This window comes from Schistosoma mansoni (genome assembly GCF_000237925.1).
Source record: "Schistosoma mansoni, WGS project CABG00000000 data, chromosome 1 unplaced supercontig 0071, strain Puerto Rico, whole genome shotgun sequence".
NCBI lineage: Eukaryota > Metazoa > Platyhelminthes > Trematoda > Strigeidida > Schistosomatidae > Schistosoma > Schistosoma mansoni.
In genome coordinates, this window is record NW_017385989.1 from 869,446 (window position 1) to 891,993 (window position 22,548).

Sequence of the window (22,548 nt, forward strand, 5' to 3'; positions counted from 1 at the left end):
GTAAAGATTGAATAAAGTGATGAAAATGAACAATTTGTCAGTTAGTCACAACATAGAACTTCGTACGTACATACATGAGTTCCAGTTGCCATACTACATTAGCATAGAGATACAGTTGTCGATTCAAATCACATAGTGGTAGAAGTAGTAAAAGTATAAGCAGTAATACGAAAGATTAGGGTTTGAAGATATCATTCAAGGAGTATAATCCAGTGGAATAAATTTAAAAAGAGAAAAAAAAGATGGAGACTTGAAGAATTCAGAAGATTAGAATTTGGCAGAACATGAACAATTTGACCTTGATTACATTAGTATATTCGGTAGCAAGTAGTTTATACATATATGTACCTAAACTTGCTTATTTATCATTGTATACTTATATATATGCAAACATATTGTTATATGTGTACATTTATCCCAGTAAATATCTACATACATACAGATACCTACAGTTTACATTTTTTTTGGCTGCATTTTTATTCCCCTACATTACTGGCATTTTTTTTTCTAAAGAGAAAACGATTCTTAAATACCCATACTTTGTTTATCTTCCAAATGAGGGGTACACAAATATGAATTTAGAGTATGCTGATTAAAAATATCCAAAAAAAGAGGCATATTATATAAAATAAAAAAAAGGAAGAAGTGGTGGGGGGAAATAAATGAATGATGGCCTAATTGTTGGCATGCTGATACGAATATTGATGAGGCAGGGAAAATCAGTAAGAGGAAACGAATAAATGAGGTTGAAGGAAGTCAGGGAAAAGAAAACTTTTTTTTGATAATGATAATAATAATAATAATAATAATCATGAGGTATAAAGTAAGCAGATAATGGATAGTAATAATAATAATATGATCAATGTAAACGATTTTTGTACCACATTTACAAAGTGCACAGTCATTATTACCTTCTTATATACAAGATATATATGTATATTATTTACGAACTTATGTAGAAATAAATAAGGAAGAGAAGTAAACAACCTCATCATATCTATTCACTATTAAGTCTTCTTTATATTGAATAGAAACATGATGGTAAATGATTTAAAAAAGAAAAGAAAAAAGCATCAGTATTTCTTAAATTGACTTAGTATTGTTTGTTTGAATCTTCCCATTGGTATTTTTAGGACTGCAATTGACCAGTCTCTTATTGACCATATGTGCATCCTGTGTTTATAGCCTCGATATAGCCGTAATTCACAAGCATGATAAACAAAGATGGATTGTGGCTAGCACTGGAAACTAGGACGCACGTTTCGTCCTATTTGGGATTCGTCAGCTGAATGTATCTGCATCTCAGAGTTGATGTTCACTCTATGACTTGAAGCAAGTACCGTTCGCTCCAAACGTCATCGCGTTATCCACTTAGCTACTGAGTCCTGATAACCACTTGCTTGATACGATAAGAAATGTTAGTAAAGTTTACTGTTTGGTTGAAAAAAAGATAATTTAACTCATGGAAACTATTTACTTGTTTTTTCTGTTCTGATAAATATGAGCAAAATTTAAAATATTTACCTGGTAACAACTTGTATACATGTACATACATATATGGATTTGAACTACACCTTATATATGGAAGCTGATCATACTATCTGAATGTTTAAACTAAAGTACATGGATTGGCCACCAACAAATAGAAGCACTTATGAAAAGAATGGATAGCAACTGTAAAGAACTGGAAAGGATTGTCCAGGACAAGGTTGGATAGTGAAAAGGCGTAAGTAAGTATGTATGTAAGACATGGTTTGGGATTTGAACCTGGAACTTAAAAGTTGAATTATTTATATCTTTCAAAAAATTGCACTTATATTCATGAACCTAAGCATAATGGTTAGAATACTCTTAAAGCGATGATGAAATGTTTAAATGCATTGTTCATATCCTGACAATAATTATATACTTGTCAACAACCAACCTTGATAAAAGTTGATAAGGTTAGACAAATATCCGAGATTGCAACAAATGAGAATCGTGTAACCCTGAGATTCGAAGTCGGTTGGATGATTGGGCTGACATCTGAATGATATAAGTTTTTTGGAATCCAAAATAAACCGAATTCAGTATTCACACTTAGTGTTTTAATATACAAAGGTGATGAAACATTTCTCAGTGATGATCAAAGCTACGGTTCTTATCCGTTAATCAATCTTCATTTATCTAATTATCAGTGATTGATTTGTTGGTTTTTTAGAAAATGTGTTCCTTGAGATAGCCAGACACCATCAGTAACAACCTACTGTGGGAGAGAACAAACCAGATATCAGCTGAGGAAGAAATCAAGAAGTAGCTCTGTAAGTGGATAGGACATACTTTGAGGAAAGCACCCAACTGCGTCACAAGGCAAGCCCTCACATGGAATCGTCAAGGCCAAGGGAGAAATGGAAGACCAAAGAACACATTACGCGAAGAAATGGAGACATATATGAAAAGGATGAATAACGATTGGATAGAACAAGAAAGGAAGGCCCAGGACAGAGTGGGCTTGAGAACTCTGGTCGGCGGTCTATGCTCCATTGGGGGTAGCAGGCGTACGTAAGTACGTAAGTGTTCCATGAGAAAGTACCATTACGTATTGATGTAGTGAAGAGTTTATGGAGACGATTTTGTGCCCGTATATGATTCCAATATATTGGAACGAAGATGATACTCATGAAATATTTAGCCTACTTAACTTAGTATATCTTCTATTGACTAATCGCATTGGTACAACGTGAGTATAAAAAGGAGAACACGAGTCTTATTTAGGACATGTTTATTTCTGACATTCGTGTGAGCAACCAAACTGAACAGATGTGTGAAAATTGAATAGATACAGACTGGTGTAGGTATAATTAATTTACTCCCTGAATAATGGGTAATTTATTATTTATATGGGGTGAATAATATCTGACCTACGGATAACCAATTAGAGTACAGATGATGGACATACACGGCGAGCAAAGCTATATTATGTTAAAAGTTAACAGTGAATAATCAATACGAGCACGTATATGAAAATGGATAGGGAATAATATAAACAAATGGAAATGAACATGGATGCATACCATATTATCAATAAAGCTACACTTGATCATGTTAAGGTCAGACAAAGGTCACACAACGATTTATGTCCGTCTGCTACATTAGCTGACGGTATGATTGTTAATTTGATTAAACTAGTTAATGACCATTACAGTAGCTTCATTCATGACATGAAACTGCTTTTCAAAAGAAAAAAAACAGAGAGTACTTGACATATGTTTCGAATAACATACAGACACCTCATCTCTCTACGCCTATTATCAGTTAGAGATGAAACTCAAGATCAAGCATTTTAACTCTAAATCGAGACTGATCTGGAATATCTTTCAGAGTATACAGTTTTAGCAAGTTTTGTTGATATGCTCAAAGAATGATTGTATATGCACAGTTCTATAAATCGGAGTTTTATAGCTAAGCAGTTATCATATCACGACTCAGTGGCTGAGTGAATAACGCGATGGCGTTTGAGCCGAAAGATACTGGTTTCGAGTCCTAGACTGAACATCAACTCTGAGATGCGCGTACATTCAGCTGACGAGTTCCAAATTGGACGAAAGGCGCGCCCTGGATTCCATTGCTAGCCACTATCCATCTTTACTCATAAAGCTTGTGAATTTAGGCTAGATCGAAGCAATACGCACAGTATGCACATATGCTAATAAAAGACTGACCAGTTACAGTCCTAAACATCAATGATAATATTCAAACAAGCAATACTAAGTTGAAGTTATCAAATAAGGTACTTTAATTTTAATACATATGTTGTAACATTTTTCTCTTGAATTTTCAAAAATCTCAGTATTTAATAGCAAAGAGAAGAAGTAGTCAGTTTCGTGACGAACCACTTTAATGATTATAAGCAAAGATGAATTGTAGCTATCGCTGAAATTCAAGACTCCAGTTTCATCCTATTTGGGACTCGTCAGCTGAATGTACCCGCATCTCAGAGTCAATGTTCACTCTAGCACTCGAACCCAGTACCTTTCGCTTCAAACGCTATCATGTTATCCACTTAGCTACTAAGTCCTGATAAGACGAAACGTGCATCCTGGATTCCACTGCTAGTCACTGTCCATCTTTGCTTATAATACATTCACACATATAGTTAAATCAATCTATCCTTTGACTAAATGCTATTCAATCATCATTAAAAATACTTTACTTATAATATACACCATTCTTGGACATCATTTATACTTCTATTACATAATACAAAATTACAATGAAAGAATAAAATAAATAAAAAAATCAATAAAAATAGGGTATTAAATTAATGATTAATTAATAAATGTCAATCAATTTTGATTGTTTTTTGATATATGAAAAATACTAAAAAAATTTTTTTTGTTTACTGTTTTATTATGTAACTATAGGTAATTGTAAATGTATATGTATGTAATCTGAGGGGGGGGGAGTATATGGAATAACAATAATAATAATTACTTATCATTAGTAAACCCCGATCATTGAAATATGTTGAATAACATTATTGAATTACTTTAAGTTATTGGATAAATCAACTAATGAGGTATAAAACTAATGATTTAAAATAATGGAATCATATGATACTTTGCATATTATTTTTTTGTATTTTTCAATTGATTAATCACTAGGTGGTGATTAATGTCATGTATGTCAGGTTCTTCTTAGTGTAGATCGAATCTTATTGACAAAGTTGTAATGTAGCCACAAGTTAAGGTGACTCGAAATTGTATGTGCTATGTTGAGCCCCCCAAATGCCCTGGTACGGCTGAGAGTGGGGAGAGTCCGCTCTCCCTCTCGAAATGCTTTCACATGGCCACACGTATATAGCCTCTGCCAGGGAAGTCCTACTCGCTGCCTTCTCTCAGCGGGAGTGTTGTTCACGAAATTGAGAGGACGAATGTCCGACACTTTAACTGGGTTGATGGACACGGAATGTCTACCTAGGGGAAATGGAAAACCTTGATTCCAATTTAATGGTTCACATGTGCTCCAGTATCCTGAGGGAACAAATGGCGTATGAACCAATTGTTGGTCACCGGCTACCATGGGACTGCATCTCCTCACGATGCTCCACTGCATTTCGGATTAGACCTTTAGGTCAAAAGCTCTGGGTGTGGCCCCCCCCCTATTTAAACCACCTGCTTCAGTTTGAGCACCTGAACAGTATCCCGGCCTCCACGCAAATCGAATGAGATTTGTGTGGCGCATATATATCTGGTGCTTCATTGTACCAATATTTATGTGTTTAAATAAATAAATAGCACTATGTTGAGATAAGATAATCGATAGGATTTTATCCGCATTGTGAAGGACCTGATATACATGACATTAATCACCACCTATTGATTAATCAATTGTAAATACATCTCAGTCCTACAGGAGGTCAGTCGCGGCCTGGATAGATCAGAGGTAATGTCTCTGACCGTGAGACTGGGTGACATGGGACTGAGTCCTTCAGGGAGCATCAGTTCCCTAAAGTTGACAGGTACACCTTGCTGACGAGTGAAAAGTAGCATGAAATCTAGGTTCAAAGTTTCCTGTTGATTGCCTCCAACCATCATCTTATATTTTTTGTACACATCTCATTCAAATCATATACATCTAAAAAAGTTTAGAATTATCCATTAGAAGAGATAAGTATGAAAAACAAAAAAATTAAAGTGATTCACTTGATCGAGTAGGTTACAAAACTATCTTAAAATATTCACTTGTTTACTTGATTCTTTTCACTGATTTTCAGGACTGCAACTGATGAGTTTGAGTCCCAGAGTGAACATCAACCCTGAGATGCAGGTACATCCAGCTGACTAGTCCCAAAATGGAGGAAACTCGCGTCCTGGATTCCACTGCTAGCCATTATCCATCTTTGCTTAGAATGTTCTAAAATAGCTTTTCAAGTCAAAAAACTACGTTGTCATGAGTCAATTAAAGCTAGACCATCCTGGGAAACCTGAAAACACTGAACAGTCGTTTCGTCCTAGGATGGGACTCCTCAGCATCTCATGCGGGACTCGAACCCAGGACCCCCGACCTCGTGCACGAACGCCCAACCTCTAGTCCACTGAGCCGACGTTCAGCGGTGTTATTGTCTAACTTCAACCAATCCACGAAATTACGCGACCGTCCACCATTCTCTTCAGTGAGTTATTATATCATAACAGATATGGTTTGATTCCACTGGTCACGTCTACTTTATATTTGTTGTATGCATCCAGTATTAATTTATTCATTAAAACTCGAACACAGTACCTAATGCTTCGAAATTCAAAAAGTTATTAACTATTTACAATGTCATGATGGATACAATTCATGATTCATTAAGAACAAGAAAAGAAAAACACTTTGCTCGGTTTCCATCATTAGTCTTTATTTAAATTGTGATTAGATTGTAGGTGTAGACATCATAACATGTACTTGACTGAAATCTTAAATGCATTCTCATTAATAAGTGGTGTAAGACAGTGCAATATTCAAGACATATATTTATGTATTAAGTGTCGAGTATAGACAAAATAGCTGATCAGTGTTTCTTTGCTTTCGATGGTCATTCCTTGATGAAAACTCTCTTTGTAATCACCAAGCTTGTGTTTATATAAATGTTTGTTTTCGACTGATCTAATTACATCTAATAACAATGAAGATCCTATTACCATCGTGATCAGTTTATCCGTGAAAGTAATGGAAGTGAAAACGATATTCAAGATTTGACTTCAAAATCTTTTGTACATAAACCTAACAAAAATTCATGATTGGCATCAGCCTAAAGAAGCGAGAAGCCTTTTCAACTGAACAAAAGACAAAATTCAATGGCGCTCGTCATATGATTCAGTAAATTTTGCATAAAAAAACGCAAAGGAATCACTTACTTGAGTATCATCTGGTGAAGTTTGTAAAGAATCCCCTACTTCCCCATTTGATACATCATGTTTTTTGGAGCATTCATGACTTTGAATGAAACTATTATCATGATTAACTATGACAGGATGAATTCTTGGTCCGACCATTTCATAGGCTCTGCTTAACATTGATAAAAGTGTAACAGTTGAATTTACAGTACAAGAATTTGTTCTATTTGAATTATTTAATTGTATATTAGAACCTGAGTAACGTTTACCATTAATAGATGTATAATTTGGTGAAATACTATTTCGTTTATGAAGAAAACTATGTAAAGGTAATAGATTTTTATTGATACTACCATCACTGTAACAATTGGTTAATCCACCATGTTCGTTTAATTGACAACGTGCTTTAGATGATAATCGACCACGACGACCTTTAAGGCTGTCCCGACGAACGACTGATGAAGAGAAAAAAGGTAAAGAAAACTCAAAATTATATTTCAATAAGACATATTATGAAATTATCATCAGTGATCGATTTCAGTCGGAAAATTAAGTGAATTTAAACTTCACCCCATTGGACAAGCAAGTGGCTATCAGGACTCAGTAGCTGAGTGAATAACGCGATGGCGTTTGAAGCGAACGGTACTTGCTTCAAGTCCCAGAGTGAACATCAACTCTGAAATGCAGATACATTCAGCTGACGAATCCCAAATAGGACGAAACGTGCGTCCTGGTTTCCAGTGCTAGCCACAATCCATTTTTGCTTATAAAGCTTGTGACCTCAGGCAATATCGAGGCAGCCTATACATAATGAACATATGCTAACAAGAGACTGATCAATTGCAGTCCTAAATAACAATAGAAAGATACAAGTAAACGACACTAAGTAAATTATAATTGAGAACTGTTTTGTAATTTACTAGGATTCCTTAGCAATCCACGTCTAGAAGCATCACAGGGAATAATTTTAAATTAAAAAGTCTTGATACCTCAACAATAATTACATGTTCATCGTTGACTAGGTTTTAGGAAATTCTCGGACTTTATATTAGTGAACTTCATGCGAACTTGTAATGTTATACAAACAAATGTTTCTGATTCCTTCTTCTTGATCACCGTATTATGTTGAATAGAAAAGTCTATCAATCAAATTCTATTGTTATGAACTGTTTATGTTTTACAATGGAACCACATCGTCTTAACAAAACTGAGAGTTAGCGGATGATTTTGATAATTGGCGGCCTGTTTAAATATCTGGGCTACCTGTTCCTGTCAACTAGATATTTCAACAAGTTATCTAATTTTGTTTGTTTTAATACATCATTATGGATATTAATTGCACGACCTATTCAGATGCGTTTCTGAAAAGTGTAAGACCTTTCGCTGTAAATGTTACAGAAGGCCTAATCAGAGATATCATGGTTGCTGGTAATATGCAGCGAGAAGAATGTACATTATCCAGATGTCGATTGACTGGACTGCTAACTTCTAGCCGGCGATCATTCGATATTTATCGTCAGGAAGGACGAATAAGTAAGAAACGAAAACTTGTTGAAGTACTTTGTGCTGAGAATTCTATATTGTATCAAAAATCTAATACTGAATAAAGCTAATAATAATAATAAAGGGTCCATAAATAACATAAAACTTGCATTTAATAATAAAATAATTATGAATAACGAAATTAATAATGATTAGGTCATATCATGTGACCATTTGATTACACCTCTCGGAGTAAAGATTCGAAAACAAATCGTTAGAGACGTTTTCCTTGGACAATAGTATATATCTAGGAGCTCTAGTGAGGAGCAGTGACCAGTGGAGTTCAACCAGGTCTGTTGGAAGATATTAACTCACTGAAGACAATTGGTGAATGGTTGCTCAACTTCGTGGATCAGTTTAAGTTAGACATTAACATCGTTGGATGCCGGTCGGCCCAGTGGTTTATCGGTTAAGTGTTCTGGCACGAGACTAGTAGGTCCTCAGTTGGAATCTCGCGAGAGCGGGTTCGTGAATGCACACTGCTGAGGAGTCGCATAATAGGACGAAACGGCGGTCCAGTGTTTCCAGGTTTTCCATGATGGTCCAGCTTCAATTAACTCACGCTCTCAACTATGATAAATACTAAATCTCCACAAAACCCCTTCTGATAATTAATAGTAAAACAGTCTATAAGTGTTCCCCCTTTAAAGTTAGGTAGGTTTGCTATGTATTGAGGAAGAAGTTCTAACCCATATGTGAGTATCTACTAGCATCGCTTAACAAAGACAACAAAAGTGTAGGGTTTCGATCAAAAGATCTTCGTGTATAAACCTTTGTAATCATGTGAATAACCTAAAAAAAAAATGTTACTTTGACATCAACAAACCCAAACATTTTACTTAGTCTTCTTTTGCCAGAACAACTGGCCGTACTGTTTAAAACTAAAGGTATATAATTATTATTCACCCGTGTTAAGATACGTCTATCCATATTCTAAAACATAAATAATAAATGAAACTAGACTTATTGAGATAATCCATAAATTTTTTCTTAAAAAACCCTCTACAGTGAGAATATAATTTATGAATGAACCAATTAGACTTAAGATAATAAGTCTTGGATTTTGGCGCAAAATTCCATTCATCTATTTGATCAAATAGAGTTTTAGCATTTGAGCTCATGTCAATTCATGATGAAAACCCTAAATCTAATTCCTAACCCTCAATAAACTCCATTACGTAGGTGGACAATTGGAAGGTCACTTTAGTGTTGCTCAAAGGTAACCTTTAAATTTTAGTCCCACCCCCCTCTACTATATCAAATAAATAGTACTCAATAAAGTAATTAATATTATCATTATTTTAATGGTAGAGATCGTTAGTCAATTAAAGCTGGACCACCTTGGAAAACCTGAAAGTAATGGACAGCCGTTTCGTCCTATTGTTGGACTCTTCAACAGTGCACATGATCATTATTATTTAAACTTACTAATCATAGCAATTGTAATAATTTTTTTAAAAAAAATTTATTTCTTAAAAAATGTTTAAATTATAAAATGATATAAAGTTGTATCTATGTAAAAAGAACAAAAAAACAAAAAGAAGAAGAGGGAGAAGAAGAGGGGGGAATGATGACGGTAATATTAACTACAACTAATAAATCAATGATGTATATGATTATGTCATTGTCGGAAATACAATATCATCAGTATCCCTCAAAATAGTATATAGAAGGTTTCCTTGAATCTTCACAAGCACATGTATATATGTATAGGTATAGGTATATGAATACATATACATGGTAAGTTTCTTTTTAGATTAGTCTGAATTATGTTCCTCTTTTTTAGGTTCCATTTTAGTTTTCGGTTACAAACATTCACTACAATTTTTTTTTGGTATTTTTATTTGTTAACTCTTACAGTTTTACATTGATTACAATGAACCAATCCATTTATTTATATACATAAGAATATAAAGTAAAGTAGAGAGATAAATAGATATAATGAAAGTGAATTTCCTCGTACCATTAATGATAAATAATTTATACAAAAAAATATAAAAAGAAAATAAATCACTTTCAGTCTGGTATGCTATCAGCATCAGCATCATCATCAACATCATCACCAACCATTATGAACATTATCATCATCATCTTAAACATGGATACTACTATTTATTTGTAAAGGAAAGTAAAGTGAAGTATCATCATAGTAGAGTGAAGTAAATAGTAAGCAAAGATAGTGACCGAATAGGCTAGTTAGTTGCTTAGTTAGTTCGTTTGTAGATTGAAAGAAAAGAAAAGAAAGAAAAAAAACTAAAATCCGAATAGAAAAGAGAAAAAAGTTTTTTTTTCTAGAGGGAAGAAGAGAAACGTCAAAATTTATTCTTTAGTATTATTATGGTAACTAATGTGTGCACATATTTATGTTACCCCGAAAAATTTGATGCCTTTTTCTTTTCTATAAAACTTAATATATATTCTTACTTTGAAAGTAAATTCTTTTTTTCTTTCAAACACGTATATACATGTATGTATGATCAGTCATTTGACTACACTACACTACACTAGGGGGGTGTACCAGGATGTTAGTGTGTGTGTATGTGTGTGTGCGTGTGATTTTGTGTATATTCTTTATACTTTTGTATATCTTAGAGTCAAAACTAACACTCGTTTATTAAACAATATAAATTGAAACCCTGAAAAATGGACTCGTCTACAAAGAGGATTTATGTTATTGCAAAGTTTTTTTCTTTTTTTCTGTTTTTTCCTTTTTTTCTTTTTTCTCGTTTTTTTGTTTTTCTGTGGATAAAAATATAAAGAAAATTCAATTTTTCTTAATTAACATAATTTAATTTACTTTTTTTTTGTTCCATTTACCTCCTATATTTACCAGGAAGTATGTTCCAGTTTATGTTTCATTCAAATGACAATAGGGTTTGCTTTAAAAAAATGTTTCATTACGCACTGCTATATATACAAAAGTATATAAGAAAATTGGTCTAAATTAGAATGAATAGTTTCATAGTCTTTGAGGCGCCAAGTTGATGTAACACATACAAGAGGGAGAAGGTATTTGTCAATTCTTAGCGAATGAATTTGAAGTAAAATCTAATATTTCGTCTGGTAAAACTGGTTCAAGGAAATATAACCAAACAGGAGAAGTATTTGAAACCATAGAATAAAGGATATCTATTTCAGTGCTCTTTTAGAATATCCGTCCAAAGAAATACACATTATTGTACTTTGAACCCTCTGATCTTGTAACCGATGAGATAACTTCACATAGTTTGATGTCAAGTAGAAAGTTTTTAATTACACCTGAAAACTGATCCATAAAATCTTAATTTAACTTCATTTATGCAGTTTTATCCATAAATTATGATATTAATGAGTAGATTATGATCCATAAATGATTCCGTTAGATATTGTTGAAACGCCGAATGTTAAGTATATTTAGCCCACCGGGGAGTTTTAGTGATCTTAAGGGTTTAGAATAAAAAATGAATACCGGGAAAAGTACGATTATGTAGCAGATTGCCTTATTATAGTCAACAAGTTTGTAAGACAAGCCACACATATTGTAGTGTGGGTTAATTATATCTACATAAGTAGTATATAGTGATGATCAGGCATAGAATGTATTCCGGCAGAAGATCGATAAGGAAAGAACTGAAATGAAGCGTAATCGGTAGGAAAATGCATAAGAAACGAAATTAGAGAAGATGAACTGATATATACAGAAGGAACAGTCAAGATTGAGACAATGGATTATTATTTTGCAAATTAACTATTCACTGTATGATTATCAAATTTTACTGAGATAGTCTATGATTTGTGCTTAAATACATTCGATTGTTCCAATCCATGTTCATGTTCATTACAATCAACATAAAAACTTCCAATCCAATGGTTACATAGCTGTCATGAAAGAAAAAAAGGGTAATAAAAAAACATGTTCTTAGGAATTTCATAGTTACTATACATAAACTAACCTTCTTTAACCATTCCAACTTTTAAACATTTTTGAAATCGACAATATTGACAACGATTACGTCGACGTTTATCGACTACACAATTTTTAGCTTGAAGACATACATATTGTGCATTTTTTTGAATTGTCCGCTATAAAAAAATTAAAAAACGTAATGTTAATAATACTGTATATATACTGTTAACAAAGATCGATAAAAATGATAGAATTTTATTGTGTTCAGTCTTATTATGGTGTGTGCTACTGATGTCGATAGATATAAGTAGTATATACCATCAATCAAAAGTCAAATGCCTGATGGTAGAAGGTTAAGTGGATCGAATAAAAGTGTACGAGAACAGAGAATGATTAGTGTGTAAACGAAGGAACAACGAAGTCTGAGAGGATTGACTGATATTTTGCAAATGATGTATTCAGTGTATGGTTCTCAGATTTTTTCTAAGACATTCTCTAATGTTATGTTCAAATGCGTCCGATTGTTCTCACTTGTGTGCTTGTTCAATACAATACCTTGGGAAGAAAATCAAACCAGACTACATAGTGAAACATAAGAGTAACTAAAGTTTTTGAGATTTACATAAGTATATTTGATGAAACTATATTTTATGGATGACCTTTGAGCGACATTTAAGTAACCTTCAGAATGTCCACCCACTAACTAGGACAAAATGAGGGTTACAAATCAGGGTGAGGAACTAGAATTAAGATTTAAAGTTGATGGTTTTGGTTAGGGATTAGATTAATGGTTTTCATCACGAACTGACATCAACCATGATGTCAAAATGATATTTAGCCAAATGTATGGATAAATTTCGTGCCAAAATCCAAGACTCGTTATCTTATATCAGTTTGGTTTGTCCATAAATTATGGTCTCGCCGGATGATTTTACACTCTTCGTTAACTGAAAACAAAATTTGATATGCTTTCAAATGGAATAACGATTGTATTAAATACGCAATATTGAATACGTCTATAAAGACCTAGCTTATTAGATTAGATAACTTTAGGCATGATTGCAAGATCCTCAATTTGTAAAATGAAGAATAAAAGTGTCATAGTTATTAACTATCAGATTAAATCATAGGATTACTAATTTCTATTTGAGTTTTTAATGTTGTTTATTGACTGAAGTTAGACTTATACACTATCAGATCCTGGCTCAGTAGTCTAGAGATTAAGTGTTCCTGTGCTATACCGAAGGGTTTGTGTTTAGTCCTAAATATCAGGGTCCTGAATGCTCACTACTCAAGAGTCCTGGATTGGACGGTTATTTCAGGTTCTTTCAGGTTTTCAGTCGTTGCCTAACTTAGATAGGTTTATGATTCTGGAAAACATTGAAGTATGTTATTTTGTCAAATTGTATTATTGTGTTTCTTTTTCCGACTTAAATCTGTTTACTCTACTTAGCCTCAATTGAATCATCATCGTTAGGTATGATTTGAATTGACGTATGTGTGACTAACATTGAAGTAGTTGGAAAATCCTGATCGTACACTCTTTACATCTATCATATCCAGAGTAACAACTCGTATAGCTAATCACTAAGCTAAGGTAGTAAACTACGGACTATAATTTTAAGAAGCTGCCATGTGAATATCAGAACTTGTAGGCATGTTGTATTTAGTCCCATTATCTGTTCAATTAGAAATAGTTTATAACATGGAAAAATTTAACCAGGCAACTAGGGAATAATAAACATTTGTTTCATTCTGGTTATGGTTGTTTGACTATTGCTAATGCACAACTCTATGAGTGACTGATACCTTGATATACAAGTCTGTTGTCAGGCGTATTGTATTTACTCCACTGAGTAATAATTTATCACCTTAAATTCCCTAATTCACCCATTTTTTGATAATAATAATAATAATAATAATACAATCGTCTAGTGTCAAAGATGATGACTATCTCATTTTCGGCAAGTTTAAGCTCAACTTTTCATATTCACACTAGAACTTCAGGAATTCTTATAGTCAAGTACTGGTGTAAGCTGACTATCTTTCGGATGGAATGTTACATTATATTGTTCAATTTGAATATAGTTCACTTTGGTTGATTTTAGTTAGATAACAAATACCTATAACCCATAATCCATAGTATTATTGTTTAGTATTATTATTAGCTGTTTTCAATATAGTATTTTAGTCAGAAGGGGGGTTTTGTGGAGATTTTAGTAGTTTTATATCGTTAAGATCATGAGTCAATTGAAGCTAGACCACCATAGAAAACCTGGAAGCACTGGACGGCCGTTTCGTTCTATTGTAGGACTTCTAAGCAGAATAGAATTCTCAGCATAAAGTATTTCAACAAGTTTCCGTTTCTTATTTCTTGATTGATCCTGACGATAAATGTTTAGTGATCGCCAATTATATGTTAGCTGTTTAGGAATTAACATCTGAATAATGTACATTCTTCTCGATGTATATTGCTAGCGACCACAATGTCTCTGATCAGGCTCTTTCCTAACTTGTACAGTGAAAGGTCGAAAACGTTTCACATACTGACCTGAACAGATTGTGCAATTAATTGACATAATATTCTGTTTAAAAAAACAGATAAACAGATAAATTGTTGAAATATGTCAATGTCAGGAACAGGTAGCCCATATATTCAAGCAGGTCGCCACCTAGTTACTACCTTCCAAGCTAACAATCTAAATGAGTATTTAGTTTCAAAAGCTCTTCTTGATCACTTTCCAAAATGTTAACTCCGCCTGTAGCGCTTCTAAGCTTACTGCCGGAGGAGGATGTAGATGTAAATGTGAGTATTGGCAAAGCAAGGGCAGCATTTCTACAAATGAAGAACATATGGAAGTCCAAACAACTGTCAACTAATTGCAAAGACACAATTTTCAATACGAACGTCAAGATAGTCAGTTCTACTGTACGGAGCTGAAACATGGAGAACTACTACGACCATCATCAGGAAGGTACAAGTATTTATAAATAGTTGTCTTCGCAAAATACTAAACATTCACTAGCCGGATACCATCAGCAACAACGTTTCATGGGAGAGGACAAACCAGCTTCCAACTGAAGAGGAAATTAGGAAACGACGTTGGAAGTGGATAGGACATACATTAAGGAAATCACCAATGTGCATTACAAGGCAATCCCTAACTTAGAATCCAGAAAGGATGCGAAAAAGAGGAAGGCTTAAGAACACATTACACCGGGAAATAGAAGCAGATATGAAAAGGATGAATAACAACTGTATAGGATTGCCCGGGACAGGTTTGAATGGACAGTGCTGGTGGCCAGCTCATGCTCTTCCATTAGGGATAACAGACGTAAGTAAGTTCCAAAATTTTAATCCAATCTTATATAAAACTATCTAATACAAATGACAACCAGATACCAAAACCTTATCTCTACAGTATAAATCATTATATATATATATATATATATATATATATACATTGGTACCGATGACATACCAGTCAAAGTTTGACCTTATAACATCATCAAACTGTAATGAATGAATGAATTAAACAATAATTCACTTTGTATTCATCTATCTATCTAAGTTAGTTTATATATATATATATATATATATATATATATATATAGACCAAATGGTAAATCTATTCATGGCATCCATTCATTTAGAACAACAACAAAACGAAGAAAACAGGGTCAAAATTGGCCTATCTATTTACATGATTAGATACATTGTACTAGTCAATAAATGATCTCCATAGAAAAAAATAAAAAAAATAAAAGAAGATAAATAATTCTAGATTATTCTAATCATAAGTATAAACATAAATGAAGTGGAATAAAGAAAAGGAGAAAGAAAAAAGGGGGGAGAAAGATATTCCATATAAATAAAAAGGATAAATATTTATTGTATATATATATATATATATACACAGTGTAAGTACATACAGTTATGAATGGGGGGGGGTTCTTTGTTTGTTTGTATGTTTGTTTGTTTGTTGTTGTTGTTGCTTCATCAAATAGCGGCATAAATTTTTTCTGATTCAATGGTATGTAGTTTTAATATTAAAAACAAGGTGTAATCACAGTAGGTGAAGGAATACGTAATATATGTAAGACAACACCAAAAAGAAAAAAAGCGAAACACTTTACAGGTGAATAATATAAAAAGAAAAAGAAAAGTAGAGAAAAAAAATAATAAAGAGGCTACACATTCCATTCTAAGCTTATTTATTCTTGCATGAAATAAAGGCTGAAATTGATTATAAATATTTACTTGGATAAATATATAGACCTATGGGTGTGTGTGTGTGTGGATGGGTTGAATGAAACATCTTACTGTTTCTTTTCTCTTTCCTTTTTCCCCTCTTCTTCTTGTTCTTCTTCTTTTAGTTAATTAAGACAATTTTTAAGGTTTTAGATTAATTTGAGGTGATAAAATTATCGAGGAGATTCTTTGCTTTTTTTTGATTTATCAATGACCCTCATAGTATAGTTCCAACCAAAGGAAGAAATTTGAAAAATGGTAGGGTTACTAAGTGATATAACATACATACTATATGAGTGTACTTTTGTACTACAGTACAAGTTACAACTCACTAATTATCATTGAATATGATTCTATCTTTTTGGGTAATATTAATATACAAAATGTTTGATATCCCAAGGATAAGTGAACGATGGAATAGATTATTAACATAAGGGAGGGTATCATTTCCTTTGAAACTTTAGGTACATTTTACTGAATGAGTACCAACTCATACGAAACCCGGGTTATATTAAAATATAGGGAATACTATAATGAGTCACATGACTGAAGGCCACATTCCAAACTGGTCGACAGAATTTGATCAGCACTAAAGATTATCATGATAGGATATTGGTCGCTACTCAATGATCAGTTAACATAAGTTAAGGATAGTTAAATTCATTCAGTATTGTTCGTTTGAATCTTCCTATCGATTTGTTAGGACTGCAACTGGTCAGTCTCTAATTTCGAGTCCCAGAGTGAACTTCAACTTTGAGATGCAGGTACATCCAGCTGACGAGCCCCAAATAGGACGAAACGCGCATCAAACTGGATTCCACTGCTAGCCACTTTCCATCTCTGCTTAAGGATAGTTAGTTATCATTTAAAATAAGTGGATCTACTAACTGAAACGTAGGTAAAAATGAACACCACTTAACATTTAGTCATGTTATTCTTTTATCACTAATCAGTTTCCATATTTCACCCTAAAATTCAGAGGTGAATTGAATAGTATTATGGCGAGTCAACGGTTGTAATCAGTTATCACTGATACATTTTATGGGGCTAAGTTCATTATCATTTCAATAATTCCAAACATCATTTTAATGTTTGTATTGTATCTAACTGTGTAGATCTATTCTCCTTGTAACACATGTTCAAATATTATTTGGACGTATTCAATGATGAATATTTAGATGAATTGACAATTTACTTGTACAAAGATGATCCCACTGTCCAGTCAAAACTACACCTTACCAGGATGGGTAGTTTGATCAATCATTTTTGTATCTCTCTTCTTCTCATAAACCTATTTATCTATCTAGACATTTTTTATTCTTTAGTGTTAAAAACTTAGGAAGCTAATATTTGATCATACTGTTTGAAATATAATTCCTTATTATATCTGAACAATTATCTTAAAGTTGGAATATATATACTATTGGATCTCAGTTCAGTAGTCTAACGGTTTAGCGTTCGTGTACGAAACTGAAGGTTATGGACTCGATCCTCAGTGGTGGTGTCGTTGGTGTGCAATTTTAACGAGTCCTGTATTGGGAGGAAGCGGTCATCCAGTGCTCAGGTTCTTATTGTTTATCTAACTTAGATTGGTTCGTAATTTTGATGAAATAATCATTTCATCGATGCTTTCATATCTACGCAACGAACTGACTGTCACCAGCTTTTGATATCAAAATAAACAAAAACGTCCTACTAAAACTTTATCTATTAAAAAGACATTGTAAACTGAACTGAAGTCACATCTACTGTTAATCGTGAATCAAGTTCGCTAACCATAAATACTTGATACCACTTCTTCTTCTTTGTTTTCGATCGAATATCAAGAGTAAAGTAATCATACAGCAAAAATATGTACACTAAATATGTATGCAAAAATCTAAAAAGTAATGTTATAACTGGAACTCCAAACAACTGTCAACTAATTGCAAAGACACAATTTTCAATACGAACGTCAAGATAGTCAGTTCTACTGTACGGTGCTGAAACATGGAGAACTACTACGACCATCATCAGGAAGGTACAAGTATTTATAAATAGTTGTCTTCGCAAAATACTCAACATCCATTGGTCAGATACTATCAGCAACAACGTTTCATGGGAGAGGACAAACCAGCTTCCAACTGAAGAGGAAATTAGGAAACGACGTTGGAAGTGGATAGGACATACATTAAGGAAATCACCAATGTGCATTACAAGGCAATCCCTAACTTAGAATCCGGAAAGGATGCGAAAAAGAGGAAGGCTTAAGAACACATTACACCGGGAAATAGAAGCAGATATGAAAAGGATGAATGTTAACTGGAAAGAACTGGAAAGGAAGGCTCAGGACAGAGTTGGATGGAGAATACTGGTGTGCGGTCTATGCTCCTCAACGAGGAATATAAGCGTAAGTAAGTAAGTAATGTTGTCACTGATATTTTCAGGTTAAATGTTTATCAGCATCGTAACAATCAGCTTGTATCCTGCATATATTCGTAACATTATTTGGAAAAATGTTAGTTTCTAAAGAATATAACAAGAAACTAGTTTTCTAAAGCATGGAATAACCATTGTTTGCTTGATCCAAGAAATACTTTTAGCTACATGAATGAACAGAAATAATTTTTAACCACTTGATGAATGGATATTAATGAAAGGCATCATATTAAGATGAAATCACTCTTCAGTGAATTCTAATCTTCAGTAGCAATCAAAAAGATATCAGTACATCATAAAATCAATAAGTAACTCATTAATTATGATCAGAATGAGGTTTTTGGAGATTTTAGCTATTTTATTAGTTGAATTCATGAGTTGATGTGAGCTAGACCATCATTGAAAACCTGGCTACAAGATGATTTCCTGGAGTTTTATTGAGAAGCCATCACCAGTGAAGTCTAATGCGTGTCGGATAAAAACAGGTATCTAACTCATACAATAGATGAATGGTCGCGCAGCCATTCATGGATCGATGAAAATTAGACATTAACACCGTTGAAGGCAGGCTCAGTGGTATAGAGGTCTGGCGTTTGCGCACGAGATCGAAGGTCGTGGATTTAAATCCCACGAGTCGGGTCGTGGATGTGCACTATCGAGGTGTCCCATACTAGGACGAAACGGCCATACAGTGCCTCCATATTCTCCATGGTGGTCTAGTTATCCATGTCTCATGAATTCAACTACTAAATTACTACGATCTTCATCAAACCCCCTTCTGATTGTTTTTTTATTTATGCTTTTACGCAAAACTTCTCCAATGATTTCCTTATTTGTTACTTGTTTATATTTTTTAAGTAAAAACACTATTCTGATCTAATTAATTCAACGGGGAATCAAAAATATATTCCCCTGGATTTTCCCTTTTTTTTAAAAACATAACTTATCTTTCTATGCTTACTTACTTGCTTACTTACTCACTTACTTACTTACTTACTTACTTACTTACTTACTTACGTACGCCTTTCACCCCTCGTGGAGGAGTGTAGTCCGCCCACCAGCACATGCTTATTTACTATTTCATTTAATAGAGAATTTCATTTCATCTAATGAAAATAAATCTTGATTCTTTTTTTAAAAAAAAGGGAGCGGAGGGGGGAGGCTAGAAAAATATCAAAGATAGAATTAATGTTGTTATGTTTAAAACTATTCTCTTTTATTGTATTTCTTTTTTTTTCCTTACATAATTTATTCTTTTAATTCATTTGTTGATTTTCCCATGTTATGAATATTCTATTTATTATTGAGACTACTATTATTCATTTAAGTCAGTAGTATCTACCTACTTGCCTACTTACTTAAGCTTGTTACCCCTTCGTGGAGGAGTATAAGCATTACTGTTCTTGTATATTTATTTTATCTTTTATGAGATTTTTTTTTCTGGAAAGAGAAATATATCTTTATGGTGATCTGCCAAAACATTATAAATTGTGCAGTTGTATATATAACTGTATATATGTATGTATGTATATATACAATGAATAATTGAATGGATAATGAAAGGTAAAATGAAAATGTAAGTAGCTAAGAGGTTGATGAAGGATGATACAAATTTTTTGTTACATTAAGGTCAGATAGTAGAATTGAATGATGCTACTACTTCTGCTGACGATGATGACGATGATGATGACGACTGTGTGTGTATTAATCGGGTCAATAAATAGTGTTGATAATAATTCATTTTGTATTGTTTCTTTGAAACTTACTATTAATGTTTAGAACTGAAATTGAATAGTCTCTTATTGATATATGTACTTCTTGTAAGGATTGCTTCCATATTGTCTTAAGTCACAAGCATTATAAATAAAGATAGATGATGTCTAGTAGTAGAATCCAAGAAATGGGTTTCATCCTATCTGGGACTCATCAACTGAATGTATCTACACCGAGTCCTAGAGTGTACATCAAATCTGGAATGCAGATGCATTCATATGATGAGTCCAAAATAGAATGAATCGCCTGTCCTGGATATCATTGCTCACCACCATCCATTATTGCTCATATTCTTGATAGTATCTTTGTAATTAAAACCGATACAACATTGATTATTTTTCTATTTCTAAGCAAGAAATACTTGTACTACCTAAAAGTTATTAACAAACGGCTATTACTACCCATCGAACCCAGTATCGTTCGCTTCAAACGCAATCGCGTTATCCACTCAGCTACTAAGTCCTGATAGCCACTTGCTTGTGCAATGTGGTGAAGTTGAAATTCACTTAGTATTGTTTGTTTGAATCTTCCCATTCAAACAAACAATACTAAGTGAATTTAATGTACTACTACTACTACTACTACTACTACTCAAAAGCAAAGCTCAGGAAAGAATAATGGTGAACAGTGAAGAATACAAGATGATATGCAGGAATTTACATATTGTATGAATAAATGGTGAGTAATCCCTTCTTTATGTAATAAGTCAAACGGTAAACCTTTTTCGATAACAGTAAAACATTAGAAGACCAAGAGAGAGAGATCAAAGGAAAAAGTCACATCAAGATAATTGACCGTTGATACTGTGTTTATCAAGGAGTCTACAATGGCACAAGCTTTATGCGATCACAAAATAGTGTATAGGTGCTGTCCATGTCTCAAGCTAAAGTTAACAGCTTGACATTTAGATAGATGAAATTAAATCCTCTTTCGATGGACAGACTTTCAATATCAAAATTTATATTGTTCACAGGAAGAATTTTAGGATTAATATCAAACATAAAACTGAGAAACATTTTCTGTCGTGGTCAATGTCAATTTATGAAGATCCTAGGAAGTAGTAAGCAAATCATTTACTTGATTATCAGATGACATCTTAAAAAGAAATTTCAAAAGAATTATCGACGTTGATTCTTGATGTTATCTGCATTTGAGAAGAAATCGATTTATGAAAATTTCATCTTTGATTATTGTACTAATGTGATGTATGCTACTGATGTTGACAGATATAAGTAGTATATATCATCAATCGAAAATGAAATGTCCGAAGACAGAAGGTTAAGAAGTTAGAAGATAGATAGAATGAGAACAAAGAATGATTAGTGTGGAAATGAATGAACAGTCACATTTGAGACATTCTGATTGTTCACTGTATGGTTTGCGGATTTTAGAAAGATATTCTGTAACTTTGTGTTCAAACACATTCCTTTGCTCCCAGTTGTGTTCTCGTTTGCTAGACTAGTTCATTTATTATTAACTTGATTTAATCTACAGTAAAACGTTAATCAATCTTGTGAAAAGGTGTTTAGTATTTACTTAATTGAATAGTAAGTAGCTAAAATACAGAAAAAACCACAAACCTTTAGTGGCCTTGTACATGTGACTCCAGTTAGATCGGATAAATGATCATTATCAAACGAGTGTTATTGAAATACACATGTCGTCTAACCTCGTATATAATTATCAACTTAACTCGCGTTAGTGAATATAACGGAATAAAATGAGCTGAATATCAGAATGAATTTTTGATTATGTATATTTCATCCACTCAGTGATTTGAACAGGCAATCAAGGAGACAAAACAAAGAGGGAAGACC

At 33.3% G+C, this 22,548-nt stretch overlaps 1 protein-coding gene across 1 annotated transcript in view; it reads right to left on the reverse strand.

Annotated features, from left to right (window-relative positions):
* Smp_139200 (nuclear hormone receptor nor-1/nor-2, putative) overlaps window positions 1-22,548 on the reverse strand; it is a gene marked incomplete at both ends in the record, with an annotated part of 61,707 nt that overhangs the window by 29,034 nt on the left and 10,125 nt on the right. The window contains 2 exons of the mRNA XM_018791826.1: window positions 6,882-7,315; window positions 12,335-12,464. Coding sequence (XP_018645049.1) covers window positions 6,882-7,315; window positions 12,335-12,464 — 564 coding nt within the window. The remainder of the gene's footprint in view (window positions 1-6,881; window positions 7,316-12,334; window positions 12,465-22,548) is intronic.